The sequence below is a fragment of the Echinops telfairi genome, unplaced genomic scaffold (genome assembly GCF_000313985.2).
Source record: "Echinops telfairi isolate 266 unplaced genomic scaffold, ASM31398v2 ScPeMD7_2565;HRSCAF=3150, whole genome shotgun sequence".
Taxonomy (NCBI): Eukaryota; Metazoa; Chordata; class Mammalia; order Afrosoricida; family Tenrecidae; genus Echinops; species Echinops telfairi.
Genome location: NW_022106463.1, coordinates 7,313,556 through 7,328,981, shown reverse-complemented (window position 1 = coordinate 7,328,981; position 15,426 = coordinate 7,313,556). Strand labels below are relative to the sequence as shown.

General features: G+C 50.6%; 1 protein-coding gene across 7 annotated transcripts in view; it reads left to right on the top strand.

Moving 5' to 3' along the window:
• PAN3 (poly(A) specific ribonuclease subunit PAN3) overlaps positions 1 to 15,426 on the top strand; it is a 94,124-nt gene that overhangs the window by 59,723 nt on the left and 18,975 nt on the right. For 6 of the 7 annotated variants that reach the window (XM_004715143.2, XM_045294017.1, XM_045294018.1 and 3 more), the window contains 6 exons: positions 1,150 to 1,397; positions 4,010 to 4,114; positions 4,950 to 5,007; positions 7,195 to 7,356; positions 7,462 to 7,578; positions 7,674 to 7,775. In XM_004715143.2, coding sequence (XP_004715200.1) covers positions 1,150 to 1,397; positions 4,010 to 4,114; positions 4,950 to 5,007; positions 7,195 to 7,356; positions 7,462 to 7,578; positions 7,674 to 7,775 — 792 coding nt within the window. The remainder of the gene's footprint in view (positions 1 to 1,149; positions 1,398 to 4,009; positions 4,115 to 4,949; positions 5,008 to 7,194; positions 7,357 to 7,461; positions 7,579 to 7,673; positions 7,776 to 15,426) is intronic. The other variant, XM_045294016.1, reaches the window with a different exon arrangement.

Below are 15,426 nucleotides of genomic sequence, written 5' to 3'. Positions count from 1 at the left end.
CCCAAGGAAACGCCCATTCATTCGTCATGTGTGACTTGGGAAAGATGTCAAGACTAGCTGTAGGAAGACCCTTTCCCCACAGGCATTGCATGCTCAGTCAGTGGGGAGTGTTTCCCTCTGAAACCCGGCGAACTCTTTCCCGTCTAGGTTACTCTGCAGATCGAGCGTGAGTGTGCGTTCGTTCGCTCAAAGCTGAGGTCAGGAGCAGTGTGCAGAAACGAAGATCAGGCTTGGAGATTGTTAGTGAGAGAGCTGCTTGATGTCGGTGTTTCAGAGGGCTGTAGCTCTTTGACGTTTGTTTCCCCATGGACACGTGTAAGTCACGTGTGGGGTTCCTGGTCCATGTGACCACGCAGAACGCTGTGCAGAGACTTGGGGGTGCGCCCTGCTTGTGCTATTGACTTTGCCTCCAGTGTGTGTGTGTGTGGGTGCTTCCCAGAGCCCTTGGCCTTGCTGTTCTACTTTCCCGTGAGTGTTTACAAGTCCTTTGTATCACAAAGCCCGCGGCGTGATGCCACCGCCTCATGTACCGTCCCCGTTCCAGAGCTCACGCGTGATTATGTCCTGGCTGCTCACAAGACACCCAGGCTCCCCAGAGGAGGGTCGGGTGCCACTTCAGTTCTCAGTCTTTTCTCTGCTGGGACCTCCGAGCTTCCCCTCCAGAGGCTGGCATGTCCGAGTCACCAGTCCCCTCCCTGCGACCATGCTTTCACACAGGCACTGTTTTTACTTGTTTTTCTTCCCCAATAATCCTGTGACCTGCATTTGGTTGAGAGAAAGGGGGTCCGTCTTCACTGGGTGGCCTCTTCGGGGAGTGTGACTGTCAGTGCTGATGACCACGCTCGTAAATGCTGCGTTACAAAGGCACGGAGTTTTTCCCTGCCGGAGATGCTGCCCTGGCCACTGCCCTTTGCCTTGGTTTCTCAGACTGCTGTGACCGTGGAAGTGTCTGAGGTGAACCCTGATCTGCAGGCGCCTGCGCTTCCGGGACCCTCAGGAACTGGTGTGGAGATGGCTGCTCTTGAAAATGCTTCGTCCTGACCCGCGCCTTCACCTGGTGTGCACGCTCTCTAACACACCTGCCCCTCCAGCCCTTTGCTCTAGTGCAGTGGTGGCCCACGAAGCCCCCTCTCCCGTCTTCTGCTGCAGGTATGTCCCTGTCGGCTGGTTCGTCCCCGCTGCATTCCCCCAAGATCACTCCTCACACCTCTCCTGCTCCCAGAAGAAGGAGCCACACTCCCAACCCAGCCAGTTACATGGTGCCTTCTAGTGCCTCCACGCCCGTCAGCAACCCTGTTCCTCAGACGCCGTCTTCCGGCCAGGTGATCCAAAAGGAAACTGTCGGGGGGACAACGTACTTCTACACGGACACAACTCCAGCACCCGTCACTGGAATGGTACGTTGCTTCGCATGGCGGTGGGAGCTCCCTGACCACTGGCCTCTCGCCCTCCTCAAGGGCCGGGTGCCTCCTGGCCACTGGTGTGGTCTCTATGGAAAAGCCACCGTGCCAGTCCTTACCTGGGTGAGCTGCCTAGTCTCGCCCCGCTCTCCGGAGCCATGTGTTGGTGCTGCTGCTGCAGGACCCCACTCTGTGCTGAGCACAGCTGCTGACTCATCCGAGATGGGGCTCCGCTCCTGCTCTGGTTTAGTGCTGGGTGGCATCTCTTACCTGTTGGTCACCTCAGGCTCTGAGCTGGACCTGCCTTGTCCTGACATCAATGTATAGAGACAGTGTGATCTTTCATACAAAGTCGGGGTGTGGAGATAAGGTTAAGTCTTATCAGAAGCTTGGGAAGCACACTGATGAAGTGATTTAAGGAGCCTTCGCCGCTGAGAAGAGAGCGGGTCGTTGTTCAGGAGGGCAAGGCTCAGCCACAAGGACACTGGGTTGTGGGCGAGGCAAGAACTGGGGAGGGCGAGGGCAGATTGAAGGGATCAAAACCTGCCTCCAAAAGCCCTGAGAGAGGAAGCGCGTCCCATGAGGGCAGCACCCCAGGTTCAGTTCCCTGGGCCTCCCAGGCTCACTTTAACACTGCAGACGAGCAGGAAGCAGGTGACGACCACACGGAAGGAAGTGGGAGCTGGGAGACCTCTCTGCGCCAGCCTCACAGACAGGCAGCGTTTAGGCAGCAGATGCTGGTCTTCCAGGAGGAAGAGAGGTTCATCTTGGTGAACTTTCACCCCACCCCCTTACTTAGACTGAACCTTTAGTCTGAGTTTCACGAGCAGAGGCTCTCGCTGGTTTCCCTCTCAGCTCTGCCCTGGTTTTGCGCCTGCGCGACCATGGTGTGCGCGCAGGCCCGTCTCCCCGTCACATGAGGAGGAGTGCTGCCTGACCCCTTGGAGGAGGCACTGTGCAAACATCATTCCTGGAGGGACGCAGCTGCCACGGAAAGCTCTCGGAGCGCCCCACACCCCGGCTGCCCCTTTGGGCAGAAGCCTGGCACCGCTCACAGAACAGGCTGCACACGTGCTGTCCTGCGTTCTTGGTTGCTTGAGCCGAGGGGGTGGGGATGCTCAGGAAGTGTCGGGGGGAATCCCGTGATCTTCTCATTCCACTTCCCACGAACTTCCTGACACCTCCTTCTAGGAATCCCAGCAGTGTTTTCCTTGTGCTGCTCACGCTGTTTTATAGTGAAGTATATTATCGTTTCATTGAACAGTATGGATAGAGGGGACAAATTTCATTTCCTGAGCGAATTGACTTTTATACTTTGGTTTAGTTTATTCGGAAGAGCTTTGGTCACAAGACAATTTCTGGTCCCTCTGTTGGGCTTCAGTGCAGCATCTTTTAAAGCAATTTTACTTGTACGGCCACTGTTTACAGGTGTGCCATGGCAGCCCTGCGGCAGGTAGGCCAGACTCTGCCATCTTGTAGAAAACGAGAGCAGGGGCACAGGATGTTCCCTCCCTACAGATGGAGATGAAAGCAGACCTGGGTCTTGCAGGGCCACTTCGTGGCTGGCACCCAGAGTAGAGTACCAACTTGAGCAGCAGCCATCACCTGGGCTCGGTTTGAGAGTGAGAGGCGGGAGGGAGGGGCAGTGTGTCAGGGTTGAAAATGCAGACCGATGGCAAACGATGTGGGAGACCTGCTCGGGAAGGTGCTTTGGTTCGGTCTTCCTGGGTCAGTGGGTAGGGGAAGGGCGTGGACAAGCGGCAGGATGAGAGGTGAGAAGCTGGGCACTGACTTGGGGAGCTCTGTGGTCCTTTGTCGGAAGGTCAGTATGCCACAGCACCTTCTACTGGCTGCAGAGTGAGCCGGCCCGCTTGACTTGGGTATTTTCCAAGTGCTCATAACAAGTGTACACAGGACACTTGGTGTAGACTTGGAGCCCTGATGGGTGTAGTTACTCAGTGCACTGCCATGTGTAAGGTCAGCAGTTTGAAACTACCAGTCACTCTGAGGGAGAAAGACGGGGCTTTCTGCTCCCATAAATGAATTCCGTCACAGAAACCCACAGGACAGGGCTTCCCTGCCCGATGGGGTCGCTGTGAGTCAGCGTCAACTGGATGGCAGTGAGCTAGGTTTTGGGGGAAGCTTTAGTCTAGATTGGCCACCAGCCAGCCCATCAAGAGAGCATTTATTTGGGCAGCCAGGGAGATGTTCCTCTCGTTTTCTGAAGATTCCCCAAACACCCTTAATAATCACCGCTCTCTTCCTCTCTCCCCGTTACTTTTAAAAACGCCTCCAAGCTGTGGGTGAGCCATTTCTCCCAGAGCTGCTCTTCCTTCTGGTCGAAACCCATCCGTTTGCCGTTTTTGAAGAGATGTTGTCTTTTCCCTAGAGTTTAAAAAAAACACAAAAAACACAAAAGACCGTTGGCGCACCTGGGATTCCTTGTGGAAGGACGTGCTGTCGTCTGGCGGCGCCTCGAGCGCGGTGCCGTCTCGGCCGTGGTGCAGGCCTGGCCGGTGTCCCGGTTCGAGAGAACGCGTGTCAGCAATGGTAACGCTTGTCGACCGAGAAGCTTTGGTCATGGCATCTCCCCCTCCCTACCTTTTTAGGTATATCCAAACTATCATATTTACCCTCCAGCCGCACCTCATGTTGCTTATATGCAGCCCAAAGCAAACGCACCTTCCTTCTTCATGGCTGACGAACTCCGGCAGGTATGCTCTCAGACTTCCTAGGGGCGCACTGATGTCTGCTGTGCATTGGGGCGAGCCGGCCTGAGCGAGGGCAGAGCTCTGGGCAGGGCCCCGCGGGCACCCTGAGAGCCTCTGGGCCCAGGCCTGCGTTGCTAGAGCAGGGTAGCAAGGTAGCGTCAAAGAGTTTGTGTAAAAATGAAAATAAGATTTAGAAGAAAACAATGAAGCAGGAGAATGGAGTATTTCCACACTCTTTGACGCCCCCTTCCGGGATGCAAGACACGGAATGCCAGTGTTCGGTGGGCGCCCTGGTTTTGGACTTCATAGCTCTGGGACTGGAAGGGCCTCGAGAAGCACAGGTGCAGCGAGGAAGCACAGTCATGGCGACTCCCCGCGGCCCTGGCTCTCAGTCGGCTGTGGGAACACGGGCCCACTCTCACGGCACTGATGTGGCTTCACGAAGCCGCCTTTGTGAAGTCAGCTTGCCAACAGTTGGGCATTCTTCCCTAAAAAGTCCATGTTCTGCTTCTCAGTGGCGAGAGTGTGTCTCTCAGGAACCAGCCTCAACAGGGTGGTGCCAACCTGGCGTTTTTAACAAAAAGCCAGACTGTGCTCTGGGTGATGCCAGAGCCCGTCCCCTCCGCCCCCCCCCAGCCCCGCCTTCCACACTGCAGCCGGGCGGCATAGCTAAGGCCGGCTGTAGACGGGTGCCCATCACTAGAAAGGCTGCCTCATGGTTTGGACATGAGGGCCTTGTACCACTTCTGGTGCCCGTGTTTCACCTCCTGTAGGGACTGTAGGCGCCCGGCTGCCCAGAGGCTGTGTGCCCACCCCTGCTATTCTTGTGTCCTCGCAGGAGCTGATCCACAGACACTTGATCACCATGGCACAGATGGACCAAGCCGACATGCCAGGTAAAGAGAGCAGCCTCCTTCCTCTAGAGCAGTGGTTCTCAACCTGTGGGTCGTGACCCCTTTGGGGGTCGAGCGACCCTTTCACAGGGGTCGCCCGATTCATAACAGTAGCAAAATCACAGTGATGAAATAGCAACAAAAATAATTTTATGGTTGGGGGTCACTACAACATGAACTGTATGAAAGGGACGTGGCATTAGGAAGGTTGAGAACCGCTGCTCTAGAGGCTGTGGCTATGGCCATGGCCATGTGGGCAGGCCACTCCAGACCTGGACTCCTGTTTACAAGCTCATAAATCTGTTTGAAATCTGCCCTGGAAGAACCCCAAGGCGGCACTGGGCACCCAGCATCCTCCAAGTGCTGGTGCCTGTCACAGTGTTTTTAGGACAAGCTTTGCAGGGATGGGCTTCCCTGTGAGCTGCCACGGGTTATTGGAATATAGAATTGCACCTAGGGCTTACGAAACCGACCAGAGCCACTGCCATCGAGTGGGTTCCGACTTACTGCCACGGCCCTGGTTATAGGCTCTCTGTGGAGTGGCTGCTGGGCTTGAGCCATGGCAGAGCCTCACCACAGCAGCACCACACAGCGAATTTGAACAGGGGGCACCTCAGCAAGACTTGATTCTGACGGTGCCTGCCAAGGGGCGATCTCGAGCCCCAGTCCCAGGGAGTGCCGGCTCAAGTTTAGGTGGAACTGGAGAGACTGGTCTGTGGAGCATCCAGGTTGGGAGATGCATGTCTGAATTATTTAATCCTGCCATGTGAGAGCCCAGCCATGCGAAAAGGCAGGGGCGGGAAAGAAGAAGCAGCAATTGGAAGACACAGTGGAGATGCCGCCTGCCGATGATGTGATTGTAGATGAGGCAATGCTGGAAATTAAAGCGTTGAATGTGGCATATCATGGGGCTTCAGAAAGGGCATGGGGACATATTCCCCACACAGATTTTGAAGCCCCCTCGTCGGTGCCTGTTTATTCCCGTGAGCCAGAGACCAGAAGAAGCAAACACAAACAGCCGCCAAGTCATTTGGAACGCAGAGTGGCTCTAGGCGACAGAACAGAGCTGCCCCATTAAGTCTCACAGGCCTTTGTGGCTACGGCAGCAGACCGACAAACCTTACTCCCTCGGGGCAGATGGTGGGTTCGAACCACCAATCTTCCAGTTAGGAGCCAGGCGCTTAACCACTGCGCCACCAAGACCTTTGAGACCAGTGGCCACTTATTCCGCAATACAATGGAAAGAACACGATTCTCTTAGTTCTCTAGTGCTGTTACTGCAACAGATGTTGGGTCGAAGGTTCAAATCCACCAGCCACTCCGAGGAAGTAGGATGAGGCTGGCTGCTCCTGGAAACACTTTGGGGCTCAGAATTCATACGTAGGGTAGCGATGGTTCAGGATCGACTCGATGGCAGTGGGGGTTCTGCCCTGCAGTCCTGCTATGAAAAAGCCCCAGGACTGGATTTGGGCTGCACAGTGTGTGGTGGAGGTGGGGGGAGCGGGGGGAAGGAGGTGTCTCACAGTGCATCAGCAGCGACTACCCGGGCATCACACCCTCTCAAAACCATGGTGCCACCGCCACCGGCTGCTGCTGTGTGTGCAGGCCTCACTGACAGTCTGTCCCGATCAGTGATGCGATGAATCTCGCTCTCTCCTTGGAGTGAATGCCTCTAGTTGCACTTGCCGCGCCAGCACGTGGCATTGTAAGATTTATGATCTAGGTGGCCCACGACGACGAGAGGCTTCAGAAAGTGCCTTGTTCAGAGGCAGGCGCACACCGTGCGTACTTATTTCTGCTCTTCGGTTTTTCATGGTGCCTGATCTCGTGGCTTTAAGAGAAAAAGCACGCACACATTTTTAAAACTTGGAGTCAGCATTGACGCAGTGGCAGTGAGAACTTGGCATGCAGATTTTACCCCAAGTGAAATCTGTAAAAGGAAACACACCAGCCACTGTGAGCGTCCGTGAGACAAGTGACCTCGAGGCGCCAACTCAGAGGCTCCCAGGGTCTTGTGGGAAACATGCTGTGCGTGAAGCTCATTCCTATTGCTTCTCATACCCGGGCTCTGGCAGTTGTTGCGAGTGTTAGACGCCCTTGTGCAGTGGGAGAGAGAGAGAAGTGTGTGGTGATTGGCTCTCTCACTGCTGTGAGGTGTGAGCTGAAAGCTGTTTTCCTGCATTTCTCTAGCCGTCCCTTCGGAAGTTGACAGCTACCATAGCCTGTTCCCTCTGGAACCACTGCCACCACCCAACCGGATCCAGAAGTCCAGTAACTTTGGGTACATGACATCTTGCTACAAAGCCGTCAACAGCAAGGATGACCTGCCCTATTGCCTTCGCAGGATCCATGGTGAGGGTGCCCCCAGGGCTGGGGCGCTCTGCCTTCCTATTGGGGATGCCCAGAGGTGGCTGCCTCCACAGCCCCCAGGAGTAGTAGGGAATTTCTCTTGGGCAGGTTTCCGGCTCGTGAACACCAAGTGCATGCTGTTGGTGGACATGTGGAAGAAGATCCAGCACTCGAACATCGTGAGCCTGCGGGAGGTTTTCACCACGAAGGCCTTTGCCGAGCCCTGTGAGTCAGGCTCCTCCTGCGGGGTCGGGTTGGGCCGGCCCGGGCATGGCTTGGGCCGCTGACAGGCAGTGCTGAGCACAGGTGCTCTCTTTCAGCGCTTGTTTTTGCCTACGACTTCCACGCCGGGGGCGAGACCATGATGAGCCGGCACTTCAATGACCCCAATCCTGATGCCTATTTCACCAAGAGAAAGTGGGGTAAGGAGAGGACCCCCGTCTTTCCTCCGGTGGGTGATTCATTTACCAGAGACATCAGGAAACACAAAATAAATCTCATTGCCAACTCATAGCCACCCCACAGGACAGGGCAGAGCCTCCCCTGTGGGTTTCCGAGACTGTAACTATAAAAGAAAAGCCCCGTCATCTTTCTGCCTTGGGGCGACTCATGCTTTTGAACTGCTGACCTTGAGGTTAGTGGCCCAATGAATAACCTGCTATGCCTCCAGGGTTCCCTTAGGAAATAGTGCGGGGACATGGTCTGAAGAGCTGGATCATGTGGTTGCTTCCTCGCAGCTGTTTGACACCCCTCATAATGCATTGTGGTTATTGTGTAATTCCTGAGCCGGACTCCAGAGAGATGGGAGATCACAGATGAACAAGTTCTCCCTCTTAATTTTGTTTCCCTTTCTTTCACAAATGTGCGGTTTTTGTGTTTTATCACGTTGCACTTTCTATGTAGCACGATGTAATGTCCCCTCAAATGCTTGTTTGCTGCAGGGAATGGTAGTGAGTCCCTCCCAGCCTAATGTGACAGGCTCATCACCCTCATCCGAGCCTTTGTTTAAGAGCTAGGACCCCAGGTGACATACGGAGTCGATCTTTGCAATCAGGTTTTTGGGTAACTTTCACTAAAGCCTGGGCTATGTTCTTTCTTTTAAAATGTTAAGGTGGTAAAACACATATAACCAACAATTGGCCATATTTTTCTTTTTCCCCCTTCCCTATTTTAATCTTATAAACTGCCTTCGTGGTTCAGATTTTGCCGAGGACTAACATTTTAATGACATCTAGCAAATCTTTACTTGAGGGGGGAAAATGTCTTGAAATGTCTGTTTATTGATCGAGGAGGCTTGGTGTGTGTTACAAACTTATGCCGTATATGTTATGAGGAGCGGTGGTGGTGTAGTGGTTACTGAACCCGGGGCTGCTAACCATAAGGTCAGCAGTTTGAAACCACCAGCTGCTTCTCTGAAGAAGGATGAGGCGCTCTGCTCCGGTAAAGAGTTATAGTCTGGGAAGCCCCCAGGGCAATTCTAGCCTGTCTTAGCGGGTCACTGTGATCAGCTCAGTAGCAGTGAGGGTTCTTTTTTAAGTTACTGCTTGATTGGTTCATTGATTGGAATTTGTAGATGACTGATTTGTGTTTGACGATGGTCTAGTTTTCTAGTTTTGGAGCAGCAGAAAGCACTGGATTCCGAATTAGGGTCTTTCATTACTCGGCGTCCTCCCTGCATCCCCACAGATGGACCTCGAAGGGGCAGGGGGCTAGCAGAGTCCCTCGGGACAGTCTCGATGGCATCGGTGCCGTTCCTGGTGGAGGTAGTGGTGACAGGTGTTTCCAACCTGTGAGGGTGTCCAGTGACACGGCTGGCCGCCAGCTGACAGTTGAGCAGACAGCATTCTGGCTGAGGGGCTGCTTCCCATTGAAAGTCTGGCCCTGCGTGTGGTGGCCCCTTCCTGGCCCCACCGTCGGCAGGGACCCGGCAGCTCTGGGGAAGGGGATGTGGTGTGCTTTTCCTCTCCACGAAGATGGCTGTGTCACTGCTGCTGGCGTTGGTGGCACCATCTGTGAGGTGACTGTTGGTTTTAATTTATAGCTTGGTTTCCCAGCCTCTCAGCACACTTGACATTTGGTCCAGATTTGGGAGGGTAACATGTGCCTATGACCCCTCTTCCCCGTAGCCTGTTATCTGTCAGCACAGGCTGGTAAAACACCCGTTGATCAGGTTGGAAGATGGGGGGCGGTGGGGAGGGCTCCCAGAGCGGCTATCCTCAGGACTGGCTGGTGGATGCGGCTTTCCATGTGGAGTGTGGGTGAAGGAGCCCGCTGGCCAACGGGGCAGCACTCAGCTTCCCATAGACAGAGCCCCTCCGCCTAGTGGCGAGAGGGCCACGCTTCACTTCCGGCTGTGCTTCTCGCTGGAAACCACACCCCCTTCTCCCCCAAGGCCCCTTGCTGTTCACACTGTCGACTGCTATTTGTTTTTTGATTTTTAATTAATCATTTAATTAGGGGCTCACAACAACTCTTAACAATCCGTACATACATCATTTGTGTCCAGCACATTAGTACATATGTTGACCTCTTCATTCTCACAACACCCACTTTCCACTTGAGCCCTTGGTGTCAGCTACTCATTTTTCCTCTCCCTCCCCGCTCCCCCCTCCCCCCACCCCCTGATAATTTATAAATTATTATTATTTTATCATATCTTACCCCATCCAACGTCTCCCTCACCCACTTCTCCGCTATCCGCCCCTCAGGGAGGAGGCCATATGTAGACCTTGTCCTCTGTTCCCCCTTTCTCCCTCACCCTCCCTCCACCCTCCCAATATCACCACTCTCTCCACTGGTCCTGGGGGATTCATCTGTCCTAGGTTCACTGTATTTCCAGTTCCTATCTGTGCCAGAGTACATCCTCCGGTCCAGCCGGATATGTAAGGTAGAATTTGGATCATGGTAGTGGGGTGGAGGAAGCATTTAAGAACTAGAGGAAAATTGCATATTTCATCGTTACTACACTGCACTCTGATTTGCTCCTCTCCTTCCCGCAGCCCTTCTGCAAGGGGATGTCCAGTTTCCCCCGGATGGGCCCTGGGTCCCCACTCTGCACTCTCCCTCATTCACAGTGTTAGGATTTTTTTTTTTTTTTTGGTCTTTGATGCCTGATACCTGACCCCTTCACTGCCTTGTCATCTTACAGGCTGGTGTGCTTCTTCCATGTGGGCTTGGTTGTTTCACAGTTAGATGGCCCCTTGTTTATCTCCCAGCATGTGGGACCCCAGATTCTGTGTAATTTGACAGCTTGGCACCATCAGCTTTCTTCACCGCATTTGCTTATGTACCTGCTTTGTCTTCAGCATTCATGTTGGGGTAGGCTGGTGTGCTTCTTCCTTGTGGGTTTTGTTGTTTCTTAGCTAGATGGCCGCCTGTTTGTCTTCAAGCCTGTAAGACCCCAGATGCTGTATCATTTGATAGCCGGGCACCATCTGCTTTCTTCCCCACTTTTGTTAATGCACCCCCTTTGTCTTCAGCGATCGAGTAGGGGTAGGCTGGTGTGCTTCTGTGTGGGTTTTGTTGTCTCTCAGCTGGATGGCTGCTTGTTTATCTTCAGGTCTTTAAGGCTTCAGGTGCTATATCTTTTGGTAGCTGAGCACCATCAGCTTTCTTCACCACACTTGCTTGTGCACCCATTGTCTTCAGTGCCTTCAGGTGTTTGTTATATCTTTTGGTAGCCAAGCATCATCTGCTTTCTTCACCACATTTTCTTTCTTTCTTTTTTTTAACATTTTATTAGGGACTCATACAACTGTTATCCCAATCCATACACACATCAATTGTCACCACATTTTCTTGTGCACCCATTGTCTTTAGCGATCATGCCAGGCAGGGGAGCATCTCAGACTGCCGAATTTTTAGAACAAAGTATTCTTGTGTTGGGGGAGTACTTGTGTAGGGGCCCACTGTCCATCTGTTTTCTTAATAATCAACTTATAAATATATGTACATAGATCTATTTCCCCCTCATCATATATATATTTACATCTTTATATGCCTGTATTTACATCTCTATGACTACCCTTTGCCTCCTAGTTCTTTTCTCTATTTCTTGTACTTTCCTCTTGTCCCACTATCATGTTCTGCCTTCATTTGGGTTTTAGGCATTCCTCTTGGTTACATTGCACTTGATCCAGCCCTGCAAGGCCTCCCGTACCCTACTTGACATTGATTTTGGATCACTTATTGTTACTTTCTCCCTGTGCTTCTTAACACCCCCCCCCCTCCCCTACCCCCATGTTCCCCAGAACTGTCATCCCGTTGTTCTCTCTTCTGGTTTTATTCTGCCTAGCCCTTCCAGGTAGACATGCTATGTATCAACACCAGACTGAGTGCAACGAAGCAACAACAGAAAGTAAAACAATGGCTACAACAACAATACACACACATACATACATATATAACTGTGTGAATAGTTCAGGGTCTGTTTGTTTTCTTTCACATGTGCTTTCCAGTCAAGTCTGATTGGGTGCCATGCCCCGACATGCCTCTATCCCTGAGGACCTCACCGCTCTGCTCCCCCCGCTGCTCTGATGCATGCCCCTAGAGGCTGTCGTTCGGTGTGGTGAGCTCATGGGGGGCACAGTTCCCGCCGTTTGTCTACAGTGCTGTCCCCAGTGGTGCGATGGGTCAAGAGGAATTCTGTGTCCCATGCGGGCCTGCCCCCATGGTCATCTCCGTGCATCACTGTTCTGAACAGGCACATTGTCCCCAGGGCTCAGCGAGCCAGGATGTGCTCCACTCTTTCCTTTTCTTCCCCTTCCCCCCTCACTGGCTCACATGCGCTCTGACCAGACCAGTCCCCCTTCCCCTCTTCTCGAACTGCAGCTTCAGTGCTGTCCCCTGGGGGAGGGTGGTGCTGTGCACCCAGTTGGTAATGGGGCCGGGCCCTCAGGCCTCTCCATCGGTTCCTTACTCATGTCAGTGTGTTGCGTTCCTGTCTTGGAACTCCGGGTTGAAGTCTGGTCCCTCTTTCCCTGTGGAGACACAATCAACACCCTCCCTCTGTGTGGGTTAGTGCCCTGTTCCCCCGGCTACCCGTACCTTTTTCCCTCCTCCCTTTTAGTGAAGCTACCATATGTATCCCATATGTATCCCTGGGTTTAGTCTGGCCCCTGCCATATTACCTGGACCTCACTCCAGGAACGTATGTATATAGCATCTTCTTCCTTATGCCCTTTTTGAAAAAAAAAAATTTTTTTTTTGAGCTTACCTTTGCGGACTCATGTAGTACTTGTCCTTTTGTGTTTGGCTTACTTGACTTAGCATAATTTCCTCCAATTCTTCCCATGCAGTGATTTGCTTCATATGTTCATCACTGCTTTTTAGGGATGTGTAATACTCCATTGTACCAGAGTTTTTTAATTCATTCGTCTGTTGATGCAAATTTGGGCTGTTTCCAGCTCCTTGCAATTGTGAACTGTGCCGTGATGAACATTGGAGCACAGATGTCTGGCGGTGGTTTGTTTTTTGTCTCTTCCGGGTATATGCCCAGAAGGGGGATTGCTGGATCATAGGGTAGCTCAGTTGCCAGCTGTTTTGGATATTGCCAAATTGATTTCCGTAGTGGCTGTACATACCTACAGGTCCACCAGCAGTGGACTAGAGTTCCTATCTCTCCGCATCCCCTCCAACACTTACTACTGTGCTATCTTTGAGAGTGTTAGGTGGTATCTCATAGTTGTTTTAATTTGCATTTCTCTTATGGCTAGAGATCTGGAACATTTTCCCATATATTTATTGGCCATTTGGATTTCTGCCCTTGAGAAACTCCTGCTCAGGTCCTTTGTCCACCTCCTGAGTGGACAAATGGTTTTTCTCTTGTTATAGTTTAGGAGTGTGTTATAGGTTTTAGTAATAAGGCCTTTGTCAGATGTGTTATTGCCAAAGATGTTTTTCCATTCTGCAGTCTCTCTTGGTAAATTCTTTCGATGTACATAAGTGTTTTATTTTTAGTATGTCCTACTGGTCAATTTGTGCCTCCTCTGTGTTGGTGTCCTTCTCGATTTCCGATAGCCTATGTAATCCCTGTGCCAAGGTTCTCAGGTTTGGCCCAATTCCCTCATTGATGGCCCTAATAGTTTGTGGTTTAACCTCAAGGTCTGTGATCCTCCTTGGGTTTATTCTTGTGTATGGAGTGAGGCAAGGGTCTTGTTTCAGTTTTCTGCAGCTACGTATCCATTTTTTCCAGCACCATGAATTGAAGAGGGCATCGACTTCCCATTTGATATTTTTGGGCCACTTATCAAAGATCAGTTGTCTGTATGCCGATGATTTCATTTCTGGGTTTTCAATCCTTTTCCATTGCTCTGAATATCTATCATTATACCAGTACCATGCTGTTTTGACCACTGTGGCTGTGTAATAGGTTGTCAAGTTGGATAAAGCAAGCCCTCCTACTTTGCCCTTCCTCTTGAGGAGTTCTCTACTAATTCTCGGTTTCTTCCCCCTCCATATGTAGTTGGTAATCTGTTTTTTCAACTCTTTGAAGAAGTTTGCTGGAATTTGGATCGGGATAGCATTGAACTTATATAGTGCCTTGGGTAGAATTGACATCTTTACAATATTGAGTCTGCCAAACCACAAGCATGGGGTCTCCTTCCATTTGTTGAGGTCATCCTTGGTTTCTTTTAATAGCGTTTTGTAGTTTTCCTCATACAATCTTTTGTTTTTTGAGTCAGGTATATCCCTAGGTATTTCAATTTGTGTTTGGCTATTGTGAAGGGTACCCCCTTTTTGATCCTCTCTTCTGTGTCCTTGTCTGATGTGTAAAGTAGTGCGATAGACTTCTGTTTGTTGATCTTGTAATCTGCTACTCTGCCATATGCCTCTACTGCTTCCAGTACTCCTCTTGTGGAACTTTTAGGATTTTTCATGTATAAAATCCTATCATCTGTGAATAACGATAGTTTCACTTCTACCTTTCCCAGGTGAATCCCTTTGATGTCCTTTCTTTGCCTTATATTGTTAGCTAGGACTTCAAGCACAATGTTAAATAGGACTGGGGACAAGGGACATCCTTGTCTAGTCCCCTTTTTTAGAAGAATTGATCTCATCTTTTCTCCATTGCCTACCACATTGGCTGTTGGTTTTTCATATGTAGCTTGTATTGTGTTGAGGAATTTTCCTTCCATTCCTATCTTCTTGAGTGTCTTAAACATGAATTGGTGTTGGATGTTGTCGAAACCTTTTTCTGCATCTATTGATATTATCATGTGGTTCTTATGTTTCTTCGTTTCAATGTGACGAATAATACTTATGGTCTTTCATATGTTGAACCATCCCTGCATCCCTGGTATGAATCCCACTTGGTCATGGTGAATTATTTGTTTTATATATTTTTGTATTCTCTTGGCTAGTATTTTGTTAAGGATTTTTGCATTGATATTCATTAGGGAGATTGGTCTGTAGTTCTCAGTTCTTGTCGGATCCTTGCCCGGTTTAGCTATCAGAGTTATACTAGCTTCATAGAAGGAATTTGGGAGTTTGCCATCTTTTTCCATGTTCTGGAAGAGTTTGTGTAGGATTAGTGTCAGTTCTTCCCTGAATGCTTGATAAAATTCACCCGTGAAACCATCTGGTCCTTGAGCCTTCTTGGTTTTTAATTCTTTTATAGCCTTGTCTATTTCTTGTACTGATATGGGTCTGTTGAGGTCTTTGGTCATTGGGGATAATATGGGGAGGGATTGTTTTTCCAAGAATTCATCCATGTCTTCCAAGTTTTTGAATTCTTTAGAGTACAGCCCTTCATAGTATTGTGTAATTATCCTTTTGATTTCATTATGGTCCATTGTAATATTCCCTCTTTCATCCTTCATCCTTGCTATTGAAATGCGTTCCTTCCCTTCTTTGGTCAAATTCGCGAGAGGTCTGTTGATTCGATTTATCCGTTCGAAGAACCAACTTTTAGCAGCGTTGATTTTTTCCGTAGTTTTCTTTTTTTCTCTCTCCTGAGTCTCAGATCTAATTATTACTATTTCTTTTTCTATTAGTTGGATTTTCTTGCTGACTCTGCTTTAGTTGCTGTAAATTTTGTGTCAGTGTATCAATCATATGCCTCTCCTCCTTCTT